The following is a 25,497-nucleotide window of genomic DNA, read 5'->3' as shown; positions in this document are numbered from 1 at the left end:
ACAAAAAACATAATAATAATAATACATTATATTAAATAAATCTATATAAAAACTTAAAATGTAAGTCATGAGCCCTTCTACCGGAGGGCTCTGGCTTTGAGAGCGGGCTTGATAGTAACACTTTCATTTAAACCCCTCCCCCTATGTGCTGCCAGTCTAAAAATAAATTTTAGCTCAGCTTGTTCTGTTAAATTAATGATATCACCCAACCTAATGTTGGGATTCTGTACATACAATACTTGATAATAAAATATATGTTCTGGTCCTTCTAAAAGTGTATGCTTAGCTGGTGCACTATAGTCGTGCTTCCTCTCCAAACAATATACGTGGTCTCTACTCCTCTCTCTTAATGATCTGTTGGATTTACCAACATAGTATTTAAAACATTTTCCACAATGTGCAACATACACAACATTGCGTGTGTTGCAGGTACTATGATTCCTCAATTCCCATAGATATCCTGCATCTGGATTCTTAAAAAAATGGGATTCATCTATGAATATACATTGCGGACAATTACCACATTTCTTTGTGCCTAATGGCACAAAGTCTTCCATTGGCAATGAACCAGCACCTATATTCCTATAACAAAGATGTTGCTTTAAACATTTCATGTTCTTGTAGGTAAACAATGGTTCATCTACCACTAGGTTCCTTGTTTTTTCATCAACCAATAAAATATTCCAGCTAGCTGCTATTGCTTGTTTAATTCTATCTGTGTTGATACCAAATGGCAACAACACTGATAGAGATCTCTTAGAGCAAGTGGCTGAAACAATTTCTGTCTTTTTGTCTGAGAAATAAGGTTTGGCTCTAGTGCCCCTCAACCTCGATACTTCAGTATATCTTTCAACTATATGTTTTTCCTCATAACCTCAGGACAAAAAATCTGATTTCAACCTATCCAATTCTTCTTGTAACCTTACTTCCTCACAGCATAGTCGTGATGTTCTAATTGCCTGCCCTTTCACAATATTACCAAATATGGATTTATTATGCATACTATCCCTATGCAAAAAGGAATCTCTATAACAAGCCTTCCTATAAACAGTAGTTTTAAAATCAGAACCCTCTTTATATACCGATACATCCAAAAAATTAATGCTTTTCCAGGAGTATGTTACAGTAAATCTAAGGAATGAACTACTGCTATTTAAGTTTGTGTGAAAAGACATCAGATTATCCACAGTGTCATGCCAAATGAGAAAAAGATCATCCACAAAAAGCCTATAAAACAGAATTTGGTCATTTCCTAGCAAATGGTTCCTCTCCCATGCTACCATGACCAAATTCGCATAGGTGTTGGCACAGCTAGTACCCATCGCAATCCCTTTCTTCTGCAAATAACAACCTTCTTCAAAGAAAAACACATTGTTCTCCAAAACTGATTCGAGTAATAGACTAATAAAGTCTGCTTTGACAACATCAATTAAGCCACTTTCCAATAGCAATTCCCTAACCATCTTAATTCCACTTTCATTAGGAATGCAAGTGAACAATGATTCTACGTCCATTGTAACTAATAATAGATCTTGTATTGAATCAACATTCCTAGCAAAATCAAATAGTTTTGATAGGAACTGTTCTGTGTCCCTTAGCACATAGGTATACTTCTGAAGTACTTGTTTTAACTCAAAATCTAAATATACAGACATTGGCTCAGTGAGCCAACCCGCTCCTGCTACAATGGGCCTAAAGGCAGGTTGCAAAGGGTTCTTATATATCTTGGGAAGCCCATACATTCTGGGTATTACTGGATGCTCAACCAGGAAATAATTGCATAACTCATCATTCAACAAACCCAAACCTTTGCAATCATAAAACATTCTATTCAAACTTATATGAATATCCTGCACTAAATCAGGAGAAACTCTAATATACGCATCATTGTTCAGCATGTTTGTCATGGTCTCTTTGTAGTACAAACTATCCATGACAACAATCGGACCTCCTTTGCCAGCAGGTCGTATAGCAATGTCCATATTCTGTTTCAAATCATGCAGTGCGAACTTTTCTTCCGTTGTTAAATTCCCGACATTAGTTCTTTGGAAGGTCTCCAAACCCTCGTATAAATCATTTTCCACTGCTTTTACAAATAATTCTACATTTGCTGAAAGATGAGGCATAAAAGTACTTTTTCGTTTGAACAGATGTAGTTCAATTGGAGAAGTATCCCCAAACACTAGCTTTAATGCCAAATTACGAGCAAAAAATGTTACCGCTAAAATTGCACTGCTCTCATCTCTAGGACATTTATGTGCAGGTGGCGTTCGAAAGTTTGCCAAGTGCCATGGACCATCCTGCCCTGAAAATGCCCCCCCCCCCCCAACCCGATCAGGGAGGCGTCCGATGTCACTGTGGCGACCGGGGGAGGAGGAACAAAGGGTCTGCCTTGATGGACTTGAGGGGACAATATTCACCAGGACAGATGACTTTTGCAAGTTAGAGTTATCAAGATTTTGTGGTGCATGGGAAGTTGCTGAAAAGACCATTGGGCGAAAAGCATCCACTGTAGAAGACGCATGTAAAAACGTGCAAGGGGAAGAAGTGTTATGGCGGCCGCCATAAGACCCAATACTTTCAGGACATACCTGGCCTGAATTTTGTCGCTTGGAAGAAGAACATGGACATGGTTTTGAATATCTAAGACCCTTTGATCTGTTAACTTTGCTGAAAGTTGTACGGTGTTCAAGTTGGCGCCTATAAAGGTAATAGACTGACAAGGCGACAAGGCAGACTTTTCGAAATTTATAGAGATTCCTAGCCCTCTGCAAATGTGAATGGTGTAAGCTCTGGCTTGGAGAAGTTGATGCCTGGTGGTGGCAGTGAGGAGCCAGTCATCTAGACATGGAAACACCTGGAATCCTTGCCGTCTCAGGTGAGCCGTAACCGCTGCCATACATTTGGTGAACACTCTGGGGGCTGTAGTGAGACCAAAGGGCAGGGCTCTGAACTGGTAGTGACTGGCCCCCAGCCGAAAGCGGAGAAATCTTCTGGAGTGCCTGTGAATTTTGATGTGATAGTACGCATCCTGAAGGTCCACGGAGCACATCCAATTGTCCTTGCCCAGAAAGGGCAGAATGGACTGTAGCGTGACCATCCGGAATCTTGTTCTCTTTACAAACTTGTTTAGTTTGCTGAGATCTAATATTGGTCTCCAGTCCCCTGTCTTTTGGTACCAAAAGAACCTTGAGTAGATTCGGATCCTAGTTGGTCTGCTGGGACTGGCTGGATGGCTCTTTTTGCTAGCAGTTTTGATATTTCTGATACTGCTAGTTCCCTTAGACCGGGTGGAACGTCTGGAAGGGTTCCCTTTTGCTGAATTGGGGTTTGTATAAAGGGAATTTTGTAACCCTCGGATATGATCGACTGTACCCATTTGTCTTGAGTAAGGAAAGCCAGGCTATTGGGTACAGCGACAATCTTCCCCGACTGCCTCCGAAGGTGGACAATCGGGCAACATCTCAGGGATGCTGGAAGGGTTTGTCAGAGAGAGGCTCCCTGCTAACCCTGGTTCTGCGGACCCCCTCTGCCCCTAGGGCGGCGTCTGTTGTTGTTACCCCCTCTGCCTCTGGGGGTAAACTGACCTCTTGCATCAGGCGTGACTCCTTGAGATTTGCGGAACCACATTTTCCCACCCTTCTGACCCTTAGGGTATGGTCTTGAAGAGGTGGAGAAACGGACTCCTATGGCAGAAAGAGTCTTGCCATCTTGTTCGCATCTGGTCAAGGTGTCTTTCACTTGAGGTCCGAACAAAGCCAAACCATCAAAAGGGGAATTTGTGAAGGACGCCTTGAAAGAGTCCGCGAAATTAGACAGCCACATCCAGGCGTGACTCCTTAAGGTCACTCCTGTGCCTGCGGCCCTACTCGCTCCATCGGCTGCATATGAAATTAGACGCATGGAGGAGTTAACAATCGAGTTCAGGGTTCCAAGCTGTGAGTTTATTTTATCCTGGGACCCAGCAGCTGATGGATCCTGTAAGACTTCTCCCAACTCTTTAAGAATATCTCTCTGAAGGCAAGTGAAGTGACACAAGTAATTCAGCGACCGCATGGCAAAGGTCGCTGAAGAAAACATCCGCTTACCGTACCTATCCATGGTCCTAGAATCCTTATTAGGAGGATGGATAGGTACTGAAGGATCAGCTAGTTCCTTCTTGGTGGCTGCAGCCACCACCATGGCATCCGCCGGTACACCTTTTGTTAGGAATTGCTTGTCAACTGGTGCTGTGATGAATTTAGATGGCCTCCGAGGGGTGGATTCCACCGAATCCGGGGCCGACCACACCTTCCGAGCCACTACTTCCATAAGGGCATCGAAAGGCGGAGACACCCAGGAGGTGGAGGGTCGAGAACCAAACGCCTCCAGGTACACCGACTCATCCTCGGAAGGATTAAGGGAAGACCAGTTCCCCCTCTGCTTTAGGATTTCTAAGATGTCTGAGAAAGAAACATCCTCAGAGGGGGACTTTGGGTATCCCTCAGACTCATCCAAATCTGTGTCAGATATAATGGACTCAGGGGAGTCCACATGCTTCCTCTTACGCGAAGGCTCTGCTGACAGGTCAGGAGAAGCCTCGGAAGAGGAAGAAATTCATGTGGGGAAACCTGAGGCGTTGGATCTCTGGGTCCGGGAGCAAGAGAGTGGGAAGAGACATCAGCAGGCACTGTAATGTGACCAGCTGATGGAGCTGACCGTTGACTATGCCCTGGGGCTAGTACGCTCCTCATCACCTCGAAGGCTCCCCCATCAGAAAGGCCAGAGGGCCCCTGCTCCGAAGAGGTAGGAACCCCAGGCCGCATAGACAGGGAAGGCTCCAAGGCCGATGTCGGGGTCGAGCTCACCAGCACCGACACTCTGAAAGGAAGAACAGGGTCGGACAATGGTCCGATGCCACTCGCCCCCTCGGAGCCGACGAGAGAGATCAGGCGCCCGGATCCGTCCAATGAAGGTATCAAGGAGGAGATCGGAGCAGAAGACGAAGGAGCTGAAGGGGGAGGTATCGGCTCTGATTCCACAACAGTCACGGCTCCGAGGAGCTCCGGCTCCGAACTCTGAGGGAGAGTCGAAGGAAGAAAATTAGGTGGAGTCGAAATAGCTACCGTCTGATGACGGGCTAGAGATGATCTGGGCCAATGCCTGAGACTTTAACAGCCTACTTACCACTCTCTCAAGGTCGTGATCTGAAAGTCTGGACCACCGAGAAGATCGGCTCCGATGGCTCCACTCCGAGAGCAGGGGAGATCTCGGAGCCGAATGGATGGACTCCAATGAAGGGGATCTTGACCTCTTCTTAGATGGAGCCAACGGAGCCGAGGACACATTGGCTCCAGCCGGAGCCGACAGTGAAAGCATGGGCTCAGAGGTATCGGCACCGAGTGGTGCCAAGACCGGAACCTGTGACTCAAAGGGATCGGCTCCAGTCGGAGCCGATCTAGGCACAGACAAGGAGCCAGCAGCCAAAGGCTTAGTACTTGGAGCCAACGGTTTTGCTGGTTTCGAGGGCCTCCCCGACACAGACTTAGTCGGGGAGCCCTCGGGCTTTAACAAGCCCCTCAGTATAAGTTTGTTCCTGCGCTCCTGCAGGACTCTTGGACTGAATGCATGACATATAGAACAAGAGTCCTTAGGTGCAGGGGTCCCAGGCAGTAAACACAAGAAGTGTGACCGTCTGTCAGAGACATTTTCTGACAGCACGAGTCACACTTCTTAAAGCCTGAGACCATAGTTTCCTTTGGATCCTTCGACATAACAGTGTCGAGGGTTCACAAAGGTAAGAGAAAAAACACACACACACTCTCAAAAAAAAAAATTATAAAATAACAATAAAAATGTTAAGGGATACTGACACACCCAAACACTCCTCAGGATCCCTAAGAAAAATTTAGGAAAGGGGCAGGCTTAAGGCCTAACCTAAGAGTGGAGGGGGAGGGATAAAAGGTATAAAACAGTAATAGAGTTAAAGGTAGTTGCTAACTATTGAAAAAAAGACAACTAGGTGAAAAATTAACTCAAAAGGGTGACTGAACACTATATATATATATAAAGACTTACCAAAAGCCGGTAAAAATACGCACCTCGCAAGCGAAAGCGGTAAACGAGATCTGGGGAGTTATCGCCTAGCATCATGGGATATAGGGTTGCCTCGAGGCGGTAAAATAAGCTCTCGAGCTTTAGTAAGTGGCCGAGTCGGGACCCATCCAGCAAGAATGAAGGCGAGATTGACAACTTAACATCCATTGTTTACCTACAAGAACATGAAATGTTTACAGCAACATCTTTGTTATAGGAATATAGGTGCCGGTTCATTGCCAATGGAAGACTTTGTGCCATTAGGCACAAAGAAATGTGGTAACTGTCTGCAATGTATACTCACAGATGAATCCCTTTTTTTTAAGAATCCAGATACAGGATATCTGTGAGAATTGAGGAATCATAGTACCTGCAACACACGCAATGTTGTTTATGTTGCACATTGTGGAAAATGTTTTAAATACTATGTTGGTAAACCCAACAGATCATTAAGAGAGAGGATTAGAGACCACGTATATTGTTTGGAGAGGAAGCAAGACTATAGTGCACCAGCTAAGCATACACTTTTAGAAGGACCAGAACATATATTTTATTATCAAGTATTGCATGTACAGAATCCCAACATTAGGTTGGGTGATGTCGTTAATTTAACAGAACAAGCTGAGCTAAAATGGATTTTTAGACTGGCAGCACATAGGGGGAGGGGTTTAAATGAAAGTGTTACTATCAAGCCCGCTCTCAAAGCCAGAGCCCTCCGGTAGAAGGGCTCATGACTTACATTTTAAGTTTTTATATAGATTTATTTAATATAATGTATTATTATTATGTTTTTGTTTTATTTGGCATATATTTTTGTTAAATGAACTCAGTCATATAATGACATATGAGTAGTGGACTATCTAATACAGAACATTTTGGTACTTAATGTGTTTTTAGGGTTTTTGTAAAAGTAGGTTGTCATATTAGTATTACTATGTAGTAATTTTAAGACTGCAATTAATTTGGTTAATTGAATTATTGTTTAATTGATGTTTGTTATATAACTAACAATGGCTGCTTGATTTTGTAATGTCTGAAGAAGCGGAGAGTATCTCCGCGAAAGCGCTTACTTTGACTGTATTGCTGCTTCCTCTTGCTGGTTGTTTTATATATATATATATATATATATATATATATGACTATTATGCAAATTATTTTTCATATGTTGAGGTTCAAAAAAAAAGAGATTAGTACCTCAGCATTGGAAGAGATGGGTACATTACTGGTGTAGGGTGTGATGTTGAGCGTAGGGGGATATAGAAGTGCTACCCCCACCCCTATTTTTTAGATCTCTCTCTTCTGGTTATTGCAAAGTTTGGAGGTATTATTTCTGAGTTTTTTACATTCGGATGTATTCCATGTTGCGGTAAAGGCTAATATGTCAGGTTTATTTTCATCAATCCAGGCATGCAGTGGGGATATTTTATTACATATACTTCTAAGGTTCAGTGCAAGTATGTTTAAATCTTTGGGGTTACTCTTGTGGTTAGGATTAGAGGGTGGACCAGGGTTTGGATGCATGTCTCCACATTTCAGTAGATACGTAATGAGGAATGAGTATCAAGGGAAGTTTTTTTTTTATTCCTAGGTGATGTTACTGGTGTCAAGTGTGGTTTCACAGGAGGTGAGGAGGCCAATTTGTGGCTTGAATAATATGGGAGGGTATAGGGGAAAAGCTGAGAGGAGATGTGAGAAGCTGTGTTGTTTATTCGGAAGAGGGTTGGAGGAGGTTGTTGGTGTGTATTGGTGTGTGGGGGTATGCAAGGATATAGCTGTAGCAAGGTTGGAAATTAAGAGTTAAGAAGCTAGGCAGGTTAGGAGGAGCACGTCAACTGTGACAGTGGGTTTAAAATAGTACAAGTGGTATTTGTGTGTTTGAATGTAATATCAGGTGTAAACAGAGATTATGTTATGTGATGTGATGTGTTTGGAGCTGCAGGTAATGTTGGAAATGTTTTGACTACAGCGTGAGCTTTGACAACGTGGTTAGGTGTTTTGCCTTGCAGTTTGTAATAAGGAGGGGTGAGGGAGATGTGACTGGTCAGTAGTAAAATTATGGTGCAATGTTTGTGTGTATAGTAGAAGAGAAGGTGGTAAGCCTGGAGCCAATGTAAGCAAGTTTGAGGTGGTGATTGTACTGTGATGGTAAAGTAGAAAAAGATGCAAAAAAATTATAGAAGAGGGGATGAGAATTCATGGTGACGGGTGTAACGGAGAGCAGATACGTTTGACTAAATAAAAGAAAGTAAGGTGTGAATCAAATGTGGGTGTGGACAAGGTAGACTTGCATTTAACCGGACCATAGGAATGAGGGGGAGTAGTTTGCTTAGGATAAGAGTAGAGGTGCTGGGGGTGGTGGGATATAGGGGAAGGGCAGGGGAGCGGAGTGAGCGAAACAACCCCCCCCCCAAGATGGTTTACCACCATAAACAATCAGTGAGGTAGAATGTTCATGGATACAAAGACAAGGTGTCTGAACTCTAAATACTTGACTCAAGTCACAGCATCTAATTTTATAGTTATGGGCTTTTCAGTGTCTTTCCACGGATATATTACACTGATAAGAGTAAATATGGTGAAGTGTTAATGTAGCGTCACCTTCAGCAGTAAAAGGCCTGTGAGTGCGGGTGAGTAAGTAGGGGTGGGGATACCCTTACAGCAGATTCAACACTACAAAACAAAACACACTAATGCAGAACTTAACAAATTAAGTTATCAGTTTGAGTCTTGAAAATTGCCTTACATAAATTTAAGTCTGTGTATTTGTTCCTTATGAACTTTGCAACTGCAGGTGAAATTCAGCTGTGCAAGTTCATAGATATATATTATACATATATTATACATACATATATGCAGATATAGATGCACACACATATATACTCACACACAAGGATATCACGTACACAAAAAATAATCCAGCACAGCCAAAGAATCTACATCAAATTATTTAATAATAAAGGAAAGGGTTCCTGCTTCACAGCAAGCCCAGAGTTTCACACGTCTGTTTTTTTCAGTGCTGCGAGACTATCATACTTCACTTAGATAAGGAAAAGTGATATAACAATTCAAACAAAACAAAAAATAAAATGTATACTGAAAATACCTACAAATAAAAGTCTTTTTATCAAAGAAAAATATAGTCATTCAACACAATATATAATTCAAGTCAATTCTTCATCCATTCAAAAGCAATATGCTATACTTGGATACGAACAAACAAAAATTATTCAAGGTCTCTCTCTCTCTAGTGTACAGTGTTACAGCAACCTAGAGAAAACTGCAGATGGTACAAAACAAATATTACAGATAAAAACAACCACCAGCACCACATAAATAAAGCTAGATAATGTGCATACTGTTCAAGTTCCTCACTGAAATCTGACTTGAACAGTGCTCTCAAATAGTCCAGTTTTGTTTTCTTTCTTGTCCAAGAATATGTTTCATAATGACTGAATTTCCTTACGCTTATCTATGCCTATGAATGAGAAATGTGTACTATGATGTGATGAAGTACATTTGAATAGGGCACTCCTGTCCCTGCTACATCTGATGTCACCAAGATGTGGCATCACCCTCTGCTTCCAGGGTAATTTTTGTCCCACACAGAATGAGATGCAGATACAAATTGGTTATGCATATGATCTATCACTGTTACAACTGATCAAATTCCAGACTTCAAATGAATTTACAAAAGTAAAGTGCTTAATCTTAAAAAGGAATACAGTACACACAGTTGCACAAAGTCAGCAACCCACTAAGGCATTCCCCAGTTGAGTATTTTGTTTGGTTCTCCTGTATCTAGAGAAATGCTGTCTCAACATTTTACATCTGTGATACTCACATCTACAACACTCCCCATTATATTACTGATTTATTTTATTTTATTTTTTATTTTACATTTGTTGACCAGGATAGTCCGACTGGATGCATGTCCATTTTCAGCGGAGGCCCGGGGAGAAAAGCTCCAAGGGTAAGCAGATACAGCATTACATAATACCAGCATTACATATTACAAACAGATTATTTACAGAGATTACATAAGTAAGCAAGTTAAACAAGTTCCACAGGTTAAAGTTAGTCCTGAGCACAAGTCAGGATTAAATTAAATTACACAGTAAACTGGTTAACAGATTTTTACACATTCGAGTTAGCCAGGCTTGATACACTGACATAGCCAGTTAAGTGACAAATGTTGTTTGAGTCTAGTTTTAAATTGACCTAAGGTGGAAAGTAAGGTAATATCAGCTGGACGCGAGTTCCAGGAGCTACTTACAGAGTTTGCAAAAAGAGAATCATCGGCTGTGTTATTAATTTTGCTAGTCTGAATTAGTAGTTTGTTAGAGGATCGAAGCGGTCTAGGATTGTTATAGGGGGTGATAATATTTTTAAGTGCAGTGATAAAGCTATCCTTGGTCAACAAGTACCAATATTTCTGAATAATTTATTAGAAAAGGTAACTACTGATACCAAAAGTTGTAATAAACATAATGGAGGCCTCAGTACTAGTTTTGCTTTCCTTAGGATAAATCAAAGTTTCCACTCTAGGTGTTTGAGAGGCTAACATCCAGGCTCACTTGATGATCCCCAAAGCATAGCCCCTTTATATATAAAAAAAAAAAAAAAAAAAAAAAAACATTCCTGAAGTAAACTGGCAGCTGTTGACAGCTACAAATCCTTCTAGTCTTAACAAACTGTGATTCAGGAATATTTTCTATAATGTGTGAGAGATGGCAGCTCTTGGCACAGAGCAGAGAGTTTTTTTTCGAAAGGTTTGCAATAAATAGTGGTGCGAACACTGCCATCAATGTACTGACATTCACTAACAAAAAAAATCCATGCTAAATAGCTATCGTTTTTCATTGTTTAAATAGGTCACAAGATGTTTAATTCCTCTAAGTACATTTACTTCAATGTTTTAAGTGTTTTCTACCATCACATCTACCCCCCAACACCATTAAGATAGTATGTCATTTTTTAAGCCAACAGAGATCTATAGAATTCAGATTTCAGTCAGTTTTTGCCATCCTTACTGCAACATTTGCTGAAAAAAGAATGTCTTATACTTTGAGGACAGGTGCTTTTTACAAAAAAAAAAAAGAAGAACAGCCATAGGGTACTCATTCGTTCCAATATATGCGGATATACTCATGTTTTTTTTTTTTTTTTTTTTTGGGGGGGGGTGTACAGTATATTCTATTCCATGATGCAAACCCCTTTAGGCACTACTTTATCATGTGGCATTGTTTTGAGGATTCCACATGGCTAATTGGAGGTGCAGTTAAAACATTTCAAATTCAAGCATCAAGGTTGCTCCAACAGATGCAACAACTGACAAATAAAATAAGGGGCCACATGCTTTAATTCCATTTATACAACCACAACACTTATGGCAAATAACCCTCTATGGAAACTCTAGGAATGTACTCTCCTTCCAACCCATGTGGCTACATACACCATTGTCCAAATTTGGAGTCTCAAATCAAGCCAACTGTTGGAATGGACTCCTGCGCCCAGTTACGCAAACTCCTGAAATTAAGTCTATCAAAACCTAAGCAAGCTCTGGCAAAAGACCTGGTCTGTCTTGCCTAGAAAAACAGCAGTCTTTGGGAGAAAGAACTACAGACACCTAACTTACAGGAAATGATTCCAATATGTCCATTTTACTGCAGCGGTTAGCATTGTCGCCTCACAGTAAGAGGTTCTCCCGTTTGATTCTCGGCTGGAGCGCCTTCTGTGTGGAGTCTGCATGTCCTCCCCGCGGTCGAGGGATGTTAAAGACATGCAGGTAGGTGTGTGCGTTAATAGGTGCGCCTTTTTTGAAGGTTGGGCGTCGGGCTGGCAACTCGGCACCATAAAAATCCACTGCCAATCATTAGCGGACCAGAGTTGTGCTGTGGCAACCTCTAATCCTGAAAAGCCGAAAGACAATTATGTCCATTTTACTAGAAATGAAGAAAGGTGGCTGAAAAATCAGTAAAAGCAACAAATGGCCAAGTAACATTTACTTGTAAGGTAAACTCATCCGTATTGTTCTCAACTTCCCATTGATAAAAAACATATGGTTCCGCTCATCAACTTGCCAATCTTACAACATCACATCTGTAGCTAGCAAGCTACACTAACAAACCTCAATACAGTAACTGCTAGTCTGGAAGATGACAAGATGGTCAGTGGCTGGAAAAACATTAAATATTTAGAAACAAAAAGCAAAAGCTTCTGAAATGATAAAAAAATGTGTGTGTGTGTATATGTGTATAGATTATATATATATATATATAATATAATATATATATATATATATATATAATATAATATATATGCAGGCACACACACACATGTGTGTGTGTGTGTGTGTGTGTGTGTGTGTGTGTATATATATATATATATATATATATATATATATATATATATATATACACACACACACACACACACACACACACACACACACACACACACACATACACATATACATGCAAAGCAGCTACTTACCACAAACACCAGCTCAAATTCATTATCCAGCTTATATTTCAGAGTGAGCGCTTCATGGGTGAAGGCATTTCCACCTCGTTCCTATAAGATACACAAAAAAATGAATGGAGCCAATATTAAAACATGTTTTGTGGTCCAGCTTGGTCTTTTAGTGCGGGTAACAAGTCAAAGAGTCTGCACATTTAATGAGTATGTAACAGAATTTGGCAATGAATGTAATAAACCCATTAAAAACATTTCTCTAAAACACAAGAGAATAATACCTCCATCTTCCGTTTCACATATGCACCTGCATCAGTATAGTCTGACCAATCGACATCTAGCTTTTTGTAATTTACCCAGTCCCTTCAACTATCTCCCAGGTCTTATAACATTAACTGCTCTAAAATATAGATTCCCAAATTCCATCAAATGCCAAAAAATGGCAGTGTCAGGGCAGTTATCAAGTAAAGATAGAAGTAAAGTAGGCATCTCAGACCCTTTTCTAGGATATCTGAAGCTCAGTAACCAATTAATGTACGTACAGCTATTAAGGGCAGTGCCGCTTCCCACCACAGCTATGGAAAAGCAAATTCCTAATCCCAGCACAATGGCCAAACTCAACTTGGATCACTGGTGGCACAAGTGGTTTTACAACTGAAAGTGAGTATCAGGAATGCAAAATCCACTTCAATTTGGAAGAAAAATCAAGTAAATTTTGAAACCTGCATTCACGTGGGGCAAAGCCTCTATTAACTTAGTACAACCTCACAGTCACCACATCTTTTGAAAAATGGAATTTCTCCTGCAGTAACCTCATTCATAAAGACTGTATCCACGTGCAAAAAAAAAAAAACAATCAGCATATATCAACATGTGCATGCATTTGTACATTTTGCTTGAAAAAAAGCTCCCGCAATCCCAGATTCTGAGAACCACCTCAATCTTCTAATGTCAGGTGCAATTACAAAATATATGCCTAAACTATTTCCAACTTTGTTTCCTTAACATGGAGTATCAAAAAGCAGATGAACACATCCATTTACTTTCACCAAGCTCAAGTAACCCTGAATTTAAAAAGAGGGGGGAATTGTCAGGGATTACAAAACATGCTGTTAAACAGCAACTGTATCAACCTGTTATGAACACAATAAACACTAACAGTGGTGAAATAGCAAGCTGCTTCACACTAAAAATGCAAAATCTACCTAAGTGAACACAGAGTAGGTATGAAAGGAGTCTTCTTGAAGTCAGGAAAATAAACAGTTGGGGGAGCATTGTTCCAAACAATCCCACATGTTCAGACACAGAGTGTTGCCTCCTTAGTACATAACCAGTACAAAAGCAATCGCACATTGGGGGAAGAGGGGCATTCCCCACTACACTGAGCCTGTAGCAGTATTCTCAACTCAAGTAACCAGGACACTGGATTAGAGGAATAAAATAGTCCTGAACGCAACTAGAGTTCAATTAGCAGCTTGGGCACCTTCTGGAACTGGATGGGGAGGGACAAGAGTGAAAGGGCTAAACCTGCTTGTCTCTCGCAGGGAACAAGGATGCAGTGCAAGTTCTGGGCACACGGTACAGTACTTCCCTGGTACAGGTCAGAGAAATTTGAACAATGTGCTCGGTTTCAGGAGGTGACATTTTCTGTTTGTAGGTTTATGAAAGTATGTAACAGTGACACACTACAAATACTGCACATCCTTCAAGAAGAATGCATACTGGGTACATAAAGGGATTTAGGGTCACAAAATGAGAACTATGACCCCCCCTCCCCACAAGAGGATGACAGCATCACTCTTGCTTTGCTCATCACTCACCCCAGGAGAAAAAAATGGGACACAGGTCTCTCACCTCAGGGGGAGAATGAGGACGACAAGTGAGTCGGTAGAAGGAAGGCTCCATGGTCAGAGGCCACAGCAAAAGTACTTCAAGCATTCCATTGTAGAGTACCTTTCAAGTTGGCTGCAGTTGTTAAACCTGAAGGTTTGTTGATCAGGTTTCAGCAAAGCTATATATCACCTTAGCACGTCAGCATAACTCAGGCGGTCAGAGCATCAGAAATGCAATCTTTAAAAGCTTTCACAACTTAATAATTCTGTGTTTCAGTTTGGAATATATTGTGCAGGAACATTAAACAGAGAAAATTAATATTAAGACACTGCTTATATTACTGATGTTAAACAGTTGAATTAGTTCCCACTGCTACATTTCAGCTAATGTTTACCTCTAAAGAAGGGTAGCACAAACATCTCAAGTGACACAGCAATCACAACTGGAGATAGTAAATGGTCCACTGACTTTCTTAGACTTGTATTACAGATGGAGAACCTCATGCATGTGCAGCTAGCTACAGTATCTCCTGTCTCAAAAACATTTTTCACAAACCCTAAGGATGGTTTCTAGAAATTACTTTCATGTCAAGTGCGGCAAAATTTGTGTGGATCACTCCAGATGCCATTACCCAAAAAAAGCATACAACTCTCCATTCCAATACATCTCAAAGATTTGGATCATGTTTTGTATCCTACAGTCATCTGATAAAATTAATGTTGGAATAGTAAGTCCTGCCCCAGCTCTGGCTAGAAATGTGAAGGTCTTCCTCTAACAAAATCTATCTGTACATGTCCTACATAGAATTTACTTTGAAACAACTGTAAATTGTGAAAGTTGGCTATCAAAAGATGGAATATTGGAGTTATTTTTATCTCACTTTTTCCAGACTAACTCGCATTTCTATCCTACCTGTGTGATGCAATATTGCTTTGCATTGTTTAACGCCTGGCTTTTTCTGTCCTTTACTATTGCGCACTTTGAGACTATCTGGCTTGGCAACATTTATAGTTACTGCTGTAATCCTATTTTTACTTTGAAAACGTGTTGATTTTAGCCTGCCTGATTAATGTGGCCATTATTCCAGCTGACTTTAAGAGCTTGCCTGCCTACCCCTAATTTATGTAGGGGATGTTCGCTGGGCTGCTTTGATGGAAATAAATTTACAGTAATGTGAACTGGGCAAAAATACTTTCATAACAGTCCAGTTGCTAAAGGACTACTTAATCAGTCACTGAATACATCAGTCCTCATAATGCTGTGAAACAGACTATCCACATAAAACAAAGCTCATCCCGGTCCATTTTCAAGCGCAACTTAGATCTATGGATGGGGAAACAAAATATTTACCCCAAGACTGCCCCCTGTACTAGTAATGGACACAGGCAGCTCATAAATGCTTTATTCCATGCATGGATCCCTTCAAATTATCTACGGTATGAAACAGTTAGTTATTCTCATTAGGGGTAATAGAACTATGGATCATGGGATGGCTCAAGGCCAATCTATAATTAAATGGGTTAAGTTATTTCGCACACAAAAAGGGGAAATTGGCTAGGCTTAAAATGGCCCGCAAGGGCACCTAGCCCAGTACTTACCTATGAACATTTAAGAGGCGAAACATTTTCTTTTTGTTTCAGAAGTGCAGGCTTTGACTGAGATTACTCGGCCACAAAGAAAGAGAAGCAGTTGAAATTATACAAAAAAAAAAAACTTACTGATCCTCATTCTCTGGCTGCACAATCGTACAGCTAATGTACATAAAAAAACAAGGGGAGCAGAACACATAAGCCCCCATCAACACAGGGATGCGGGGGGGGGGCACCCCCTTGCAAAAACACCTGCACATAGGTTTTGTTTTATGCTGCATTTGTTTTGCTTTTTTTTTCTGTAATATCTGCTGTGTATATTTCTGAGGTGGGAGACCTTTTGATCAACAAGATTTGGTACTTGGTCCCACAAGCAGTAGGGATGTATTATAGTGTACTATACCCTCTAATAAATTATTTGTATTGCTACCTCACTACTGCTTTTTTTAACTTATCAGTTTATTAAAGATTTTCCACAGATTTTGTTGCGGACATCACTTATGGAACAATCTCTTATGTCTTGGATACAAGTAAATAATAACTGTTTACTATCAAAATTTCGAACCGCACTCAGTCGACTGTACTAGCGTCGGAAGTTCGAAAACGGGAATGTCGAAGTAAAAAAAACAATCTAGGAATGGGTTTTAACATGGGTCGAGGTAGTGTTCAGTATTATTCCGAACTACAAACATCTCCCCTACCTCGATCCATGTTAAAACCCATTCCTAGATTGTTTTTGACCGACATTCAATCAACTTCCGTGTTCAACTAATAGTACAGTCGGCCAGTCTTGAAATTTTGATAGTAAACCAATAATAACACCTCCTTGGACCACCACGGAAAACACCATACAAGATTAAAGTAAAACGATAAAAGCAGTAGAATTAGAGCTTTCAGGCTTTTGCCCTTCTTCAGATTCTAAAATCACAAAAAAATAAAAACAGATAGATTAAATAGTCCCATTGATCAATGAGATCCCAAAGTCAAGTCCACATATTCTACACGTAGTCACAAAGTCAAGTCCACATATTCTACATATCGTCACGACCTCATTCCATAAAAGTACATCAGTTACATCATCTTAATAGCCAATCATATTCAATAATTACGTCTTCACCTTCTAAAAGCTGGTTTCAATGGCAAAACCCCATTTAAACCGGGGTAGTAATAGTGCAGTATCCTTTAGTACAGCTGGCGCTTCAAGTACAGCAGATTTCTATTTATGTTCAACCCATAAGGACAAACTCAGTTACCCATCCTTGACCCGATACAACTGGTCTAAATGGGGGAAATGCATGATGTTTATGTATTTTAGGAAGTCCCTTCATTATTGGAATTCTGGGTCTTTCAACTATCACAGAGTCATACATCTCCTTGCTAATTACTCGCAATAACAGTAACTCATCTAAAGTTAGTTTAACATTCATAGCTATATTAAAAGCCCATACTTTAATGGGCATATATGTTTTCTCTTCTTGCAACATTCTTTGCATGCTATATAAATAAAAGCATCTGTCCATCAACACTATAGGGCCTCCTTTATCGGCTGCTCTTATAACAAGATCATTATTTTTAATCAACTGATTCAGAGCACTTCATTCATCTTTAGTCAAATTATAGAAGCTGTGACGCATATTCATAGATAAAAGTGAGGCAGTTTGATCTTCACATACTCTAAGAAAGGTTATCAGTCATCTGGTGATGGAGGTACATACAAACTAGGTTCTTTCACCTCTAAATGAGCATCTGATTAAACATATTCTTGAGTGTTAGATTCCGACAGAACATTTTCAGATCAAATATAACCTCATGTAGTTTAGCTCGATTTGCTAGCACAAAACTAAGTCCCTTATTCAACACCCTGAACTGAGCTTCACTTAAAGTAACCTTGGATAAATTATATACTAATTGATTTTCTCTCTCATTAACAATCACTTAGACGTCTTCCTGCGTTTTCTCCCCCTGCTGGAGAAGCATTCCTGGTATACAGATCTCATTCTCTCCGGAGCTGATAAAATGTGAAAAAACTAGCATGTTTGTGGTTTAATCTTCGGTCTGGCTCCTAGGGTAACATCATCACCAAAATTAGAGACATCATTTGTTATTATTGACTGTACTGGGAATACTTCAGTATTCTTCTCAGAGGTCATTGTTGGACTGGATGGATGATCCTCTTTAAAAGGAGAAATGGGTGTTTCAGTAGCCAGATCAGTAGTAATACTAACAAGATGTTTTCTAGTGGTGTCCTTACTGGTTTTCAGCATCGGCCATACAAAAATATCTCTGTTTTTAAAATCATTAAAGTCTCCTTGTACACTTTCTGCTGTTGTAATTTACTATCAGATAGAGTCAACTCATCAACAAATCATCTAATTTCTCTAGGAAACCTTTGTTCAATCTCACTTTGTTTCCTTTCAATTGCTGTTACAAGTTAATTCTCAATACGATCAAAAAACTGAATTGACAATCTCATATACCTGAAGCTGGTATCTAAATTCTTTGCCACTGTGCTAATAACTTTGGAAATGTTTCTCCATACATAGGCATACGTAAAACACGTAGTTCACGAGGTATAACTTGAAAATGGAGGCTAGCTTTCAAATGATAGTTAGTTGAAAGACTCGTCATCCAATTCCGGTTCTTCAGTTGGCAAGTATTCCTTATTCAAGTCCATCCCAATGAGTGGATTACAGTCCTTATGTAAAACTCTCAGTTCTGTCCTTAAAGGATTTCATTACAGGTGAAATGGGTCGATATTCAAGTTCTATAGAATCAGCATCAACACCAGCCATGTGTGTTACTTGCAATAAGATAAAATAAAATAAACCAAGAAAAGGATAAACAAACTCAGGAACACCAAAGGGTCGAAGCAGTAAACAATAGCCAGTAAATAATAACACCTACTTGGACCACCGCAGAAAACAGCATACAAGATTTATTAACATAAAATGATAAAAGCAGTAGAAATGTCACTTTCAGGCTTTCGCCCTTCTTCAGATTCTTCTTCAGCACTAATTCTACTGCTTTTATCGTTTTATTTTAATAAATCTTGTATGCTGTTTTCCATGATGGTCCAAGGAGGCGTTATTTACCGGCTATTGTTTTACTGCTTTGGAGCTTTGGTGTTCCTGAGTTTGTCCTTTACTAGAAAAAGAAAATTACCCAAATATTAAATGAAACATGCAGAGAATCAATCATTTCAGTCCTTCAAGTCCTACATTCAGCATAACATTGTTGGCATTCTGTAAATACTAGGTACACAGCTGTAACATCCATACTTCCAAAAATGTATGCCAGCAGATACTTACTTTTACATACTACTTGGGTTCAAATTCTCCATGCATCATGTACAATTTTACGTTACCAACCTATTTTAAACATTTTTGTTTGCAAAGGCAAAAGACTTAATTTTACTTGACAACTGAAATGGTAACAGAGCTTTTAAGCCATAACTCAGGCTGTGACGAAATGAGATACTGCCAGCACAGCTAACTGGAATTTCGTAAATAATTACATGTCATTTGTGAATATAAATATGATTTATATAAGATGCTTGTGTTACGACTGTGTTAGAAAGTACAGTTTTGTACCTACCATAAATGTAGATGTTCGAGGATCCACATTGCTGCAGTCCTAACCATTGGGTAGTCCGCTGTCCCAGTCGGCCCGAATACCAAAGTATATGGCTGACGTCGGTCAAGGCGCATTAGACTGACGTCAGGACGTCAGGGTACTAATGCGCATGACCGGCGTCATATCCTCAGTCTTTTCTTGCCCCAGATGTCAGAAGACCCTAAAAAGACAAGGCCAAAACCAAAAACACCAAACACTCCCGCACCAAAAATATGTACAATATATACAAAATTACAAGAGTATAACCTCACCCACACAACCACCCCTAAACACAGAGGGGAAGGAGGGAGGGTAAATTGGACTGCAGCAATGTGGATCCTCGAACATCTACATTTATGGTAGGTACAAAACTGTACTATGTTCTTCATTCCACATTGCTGCAGTCCTAACCATTGGGTAGAATCCCAAAGCAGAGGTAAGGGAGGCTGGCAAATCATAAGGAAGCAGGAGCTGTCAACATGCCTTGCAAAATAGCTGTGGCAAAACCAGCCCTAGATTTAGAGTAGAGAGGAAGGTGGTAATGCTTAGAGAAAGTATGCACTGAACTCCAAGTAGCTGCCTCCAAAATATCCTTAGTTGCCACCCCCCTTAGAAATGCTGTTGAAGTGGCAGTAGCCCTAGTGGAATGAGGCCTAATCCCAGCTGGAATCTCCTTGCCATGATGGGAATAACAAAATGCAATGCAAAACCCAATCCACTTAGAAATAGTTTGTTTTGACACAGGCTTGCCCTGAGAACTCAAAGCAAAAGAAACAAACAACTGCTGAGACTGCCTAAAATCCTTGGTCCTGCATAAATAATAGCATGACTGCCTGTGTACATCTAAAGTGTGCAAAATCTTTTCCCCCTTATTTTGGGGATCTGCATAGAAAGTAGGCAAATGAATAGTTTGGTTTAAAGCCACACTAGAAACCACCTTAGGCATAAAAGAAGGATTAGTACGTAATGATACCCTATCCTTATGGAAAATCAAAAAAGGCTCTACCGCCATAAGGGCCTGTAATTCAGAAACCCTTCTTGCAGAAGTAATAGCCAACAAAAAAGCAGTCTTCCATGACAAGTATTTCAAATCAGCAGTAGCCGCAGGCTCAAAAGGTTGTAGAGTAAGTTTCTCCAACACAAAATTGAGATCCCAAGCAGGAGTAGGAGCTCTACGTGGGGGTCTTATATTCTTTGCCCCTCTAAGAAATTGCTTGAACAAAGGATGCGAAAACAATGGTGGGTCACAATCATAGTGAGCTGAAATTGCTGCAGCATGAATCTTAATGGAAGAGAAAGACAAACCTTTGTCCAATAATTCAGTAAGATATTGAAGAGCCACACTCAAATTAGGCTCAGAAATCTCCAAATTCTTTGCTGCACTCCAAAATAAAAATCTCTTCCATTTTTCTGCGTACACTTTCCTTGTACTAGGTCTTCTGGCTTCCATAATCACATTTAAAACTTGTTGAGGAAGTTGAGACCTGCTGTGTTTCAAAACAGAATATGCCAGGCTGTTAGATGAAGAGAGTGAAGCTTGACATTGAGCAGGTGACCATCCCTCTGAGACAACAGGTGTGGAATCAAAGGTAAAGGCCATGGAGGCTTCCTTACCAGACTCCTCAGTAATGGGTACCAGTGTTGCCGAGGCCAATCTGGAGCTATTAAAATCATCCTTGGCTTGTCTTGTCTGACCTTTAGGAGCACCTTTGGGAGAAGAGGCAGAGGTGGAAAGGCATACACATGAAGATTTTTCCAACTGAAAGAAAGAGCATCCACTTTCCAAGCTGTGTGATGAAACCTCTTTGTGCAAAACTTTGGCAGCTGGTGGTTTAGTGGAGAAGCGAACAGATCTATGTCTGGAGTTCCCCATGACACTGTCAATTTCCGAAATACATGAAGATCCAGTTTCCACTCGTGGGGATCCATGATTTGTCTGCTTAACACATCTGCTAAGGAGTTCTGTGCTCCCGGCAGAAACCTTGCCTGAAGAGTTAGTTGCAAGCTGAGCGCAGTCTCCCATAAAATCATTGCTTGCCTGCACAGCGGGTAAGAATGTGTTCCCCCTTGTTTGTTGATGTACCACATGACAGTTGTGTTGTCTGTTAGAATCAACACCTGCCCTGGAAGAAGTAACTCCTTGAAAGCCATTAATGCAAACTGGACTGCTAACATCTCCTTCATGTTGATATGTAGATGCTGTAGTCTGGCAGGCCACTTGTCTTGTATCCACTTTCCATTTAGATGAGCTCCCAAGCAATGTCTGAGGCATCTGTCGTTAGAATCTGACTCGCCTCTGGCGGGTCACAGAGAGTCCTTGTTTAGGTGACATTCCTGAGCCCACCACAAAATTCCTGTTGAATGCAAGGTATTATTTGAATGACAGTGTCCAAATCCTGGCAGTGCTGTGTCCCTTGTTTAGGTGGGACATTCCCCTTGAGCCATCACCAAAAAAACAAAAATTCCTTTTGCAATGCTAAGTCGCTACTTATTTGAATGCATCTTAGTGCATTCCAAATGCTGTAGAAGGTAACCTGGCTTTTTCTGTCCTTTACTATTGGCGACTTTGAGACTATCTGGCTTGGCAACATTTATAGTTACTGCTGTAATCCTATTTTTACTTTGAAAACGTGTTGATTTTAGCCTGCCTGATTAATGTGGCCGTTATTCCAGCTGACTTTAAGAGCTTGCCTGCCTACCCCTAATTTATGTAGGGGATGTTCGCTGGGCTGCTTTGATGGAAATAAATTTACAGTAATGTGAACTGGGCAAAATACATTTCTTTCATAACAGTCCAGTTGCTAAAGGACTACTTAATCAGTCACTGAATACATCAGTCCTCATAATGCTGTGAAACAGACTATCCACATAAAACAAAGCTCATCCCTGTCCATTTTCAAGCGCAACTTAGATCTATGGATGGGGAAACAAAATATTTACCCCAAGACTGCCCCCTGTACTAGTAATGGACACAGGCAGCTCATAAATGCTTTATTCCATACATGAATCCCTTCAAATTATCTACGGTATGAAACCAGTTAGTTATTCTCATTAGGGGTAATAGAACTATGGATCATGGGATGGCTCAAGGCCAATCTATAATTAAATGGGTTAAGTTATTTCGCGCACAAAAAGGGGAAATTGGCTAGGCTTAAAATGGCCCGCAAGGGCACCTAGCCTAGTACTTACCTATGAACTTTTAAGAGGCGAAGTGCAGGCTTTGACTGAGATTACTCGGCCACAAAGAAAGAGAAGCAGTTGAAATTATACAAAAAAAAAAAAACAAAAAACTTACTGATCCTCATTCTCTGGCTGCACAATTGTACAGCTAATGTACATAAAAAAACAAGGGGAGCAGAACACATAAGCCCCCATCAACATAGGGATGCGGGGACACCTCTGCAAAAACACCTGCACATAGGTTTTGTTTTATGCTGCATTTGTTTTGCTTTTTTTCTGTAATACCTGCTGTGTATATTTCTGAGGTGGGAGACCTTTTGATCAACAAGATTTGGTACTTGGTCCCACAAGCAGTAGGGATGTATTATAGTGTACTATACCTCTAATAAATTATTTGTATTGCTACCTCACTACTGCTTTTTTTAACTTATCAGTTTATTAAAGATTTTCCACAGATTTTGTTGCGGACATCACTTATGGAACAATCTCTTATGTCTTGGATACAAGTACATTAATTGCCATTATCAGAACGCACTCGCCCATCAGGCGGTAAAGCCGAAGTGGGAATGTCGAGTAAAAAATCTAGGAATGGGTTTTAACATGGGTCGAGGTAGTGTTCAGTATTATTCCGAACTACAAACATCTCCCCTACCTCGATCCATGTTAAAACCCATTCCTAGATTGTTTTTTTGACTTCGACATTCCCGTTTTCGAACTTCCGTGTTCAACAATAGTACAGTCGACGGAGTGCGGTTCGAAATTTTGTTAGTAAACCAATAATGACACCTCCTTGGACCACCACGGAAAACACCATACAAGATTAAAGTAAAACGATAAAAGCAGTAGAATTAGAGCTTTCAGGCTTTTGCCCTTCTTCAGATTCTAAAATCACAAAAAAATAAAAACAGATAGATTAAATAGTCCCATTGATCAATGAGATCCCAAAGTCAAGTCCACATATTCTACACGTAGTCACAAAGTCAAGTCCACATATTCTACATATAGTCACGACCTCATTCCATAAAAGTACATCAGTTACATCATCTTAATAGCCAATCATATTCAAAAATTACGTCTTCACCTTCTAAAAGCTGGTTTCAATGGCAAAACCCCATTTAAACCGGGGTAGTAATAGTGCAGTATCCTTTAGTACAGCTGGCGCTTCAAGTACAGCAGATTTCTATTTATGTTCAACCCATAAGGACAAACTCAGTTACCCATCCTTGACCCGATACAACTGGTCTAAATGGGGGAAATGTATGATGTTTATGTATTTTAGGAAGTCCCTTCATTATTGGTATTCTGGGTCTTTCAACTATCACAGAGTCATACATCTCCTTGCTAATTACTCGCAATAACAGTAACTCATCTAAAGTTAGTTTAACATTCATAGCTATATTAAAAGCCCATACTTTAATGGGCATATATGTTTTCTCTTCTTGCAACATTCTTTGCATGCTATATAAATAAAAGCATCTGTCCATCAACACTATAGGGCCTCCTTTATCGGCTGCTCTTATAACAAGATCATTATTTTTAATCAACTGATTCAGAGCACTTCATTCATCCTTAGTCAAATTATAGAAGCTGTGACGCATATTCATAGATAAAAGTGAGGCAGTTTGATCTTCACATACTCTAAGAAAGGTTATCAGTCATCTGGTAATGGAGGTACATACAAACTAGGTTCTTTCACCTCTAAATGAGCATCTGATTAAACATATTCTTGAGTGTTAGATTCCGACAGAACATTTTCAGATCAAATATAACCTCATGTAGTTTAGCTCGATTTGCTAGCACAAAACTAAGTCCCTTATTCAACACCCTGAACTGAGCTTCACTTAAAGTAACCTTGGATAAATTATATACTAATTGATTTTCTCTCTCATTAACAATCACTTAGACGTCTTCCTGTGTTTTCTCCCCCTGCTGGAGAAGCATTCCTGGTATACAGATCTCATTCTCTCCGGAGCTGGTAAAATGTGAAAAAACTAGCATGTTTGTGGTTTAATCTTCGGTCTGGCTCCTAGGGTAACATCATCACCAAAATTAGAGACATCATTTGTTATTATTGACTGTACTGGGAATACTTCAGTATTCTTCTCAGAGGTCATTGTTGGACTGGATGGATGATCCTCTTTAAAAGGAGAAATGGGTGTTTCAGTAGCCAGATCAGTAGTAATACTAACAAGATGTTTTCTAGTGGTGTCCTTACTGGTTTTCAGCATCGGCCATACATAAATATCTCTGTTTTTAAAATCATTAAAGTCTCCTTGTACACTTTCTGCTGTTGTAATTTACTATCAGATAGAGTCAACTCATCAACAAATCATCTAATTTCTCTAGGAAACCTTTGTTCAATCTCACTTTGTTTCCTTTCAATTGCTGTTACAAGTTAATTCTCAATACGATCAAAAAACTGAATTGACAATCTCATATACCTGAAGCTGGTCTCTAAATTCTTTGCCACTGTGCTAATAACTTTGGAAATGTTTCTCCATACATAGGCATACGTAAAACACGTAGTTCACGAGGTATAACTTGAAAATGGAGGCTAGCTTTCAAATGATAGTTAGTTGAAAGACTCGTCATCCAATTCCGGTTCTTCAGTTGGCAAGTATTCCTTATTCAAGTCCAACCCAATGAGTGGATTACAGTCCTTATGTAAAACTCTCAGTTCTGTCCTTAAAGGATTTCATTACAGGTGAAATGGGTTGATATTCAAGTTCTATAG

General features: G+C 40.1%; 1 protein-coding gene across 3 annotated transcripts in view; it reads right to left on the bottom strand.

Moving 5' to 3' along the window:
• SRPRA (SRP receptor subunit alpha) overlaps positions 1-25,497 on the bottom strand; it is an 880,927-nt gene that overhangs the window by 778,885 nt on the left and 76,545 nt on the right. For 2 of the 3 annotated variants that reach the window (XM_044080817.1, XM_044080818.1), the window contains exon 2: positions 12,568-12,648. The exons of the other annotated variant lie outside the window; for it this stretch is intronic. In XM_044080817.1, the coding sequence (XP_043936752.1) occupies positions 12,568-12,648 (81 nt within the window). The remainder of the gene's footprint in view (positions 1-12,567; positions 12,649-25,497) is intronic. 3 annotated transcript variants of the gene reach the window in all.

This window comes from Protopterus annectens, chromosome 8.part0, assembly GCF_019279795.1.
Source record: "Protopterus annectens isolate FY-2018-M chromosome 8.part0, PAN1.0, whole genome shotgun sequence".
NCBI classification, from domain to species: Eukaryota; Metazoa; Chordata; order Ceratodontiformes; family Protopteridae; genus Protopterus; species Protopterus annectens.
Note: the sequence above shows the minus strand (reverse complement) of the source record. Positions and strands in the feature narration are given on the sequence as shown.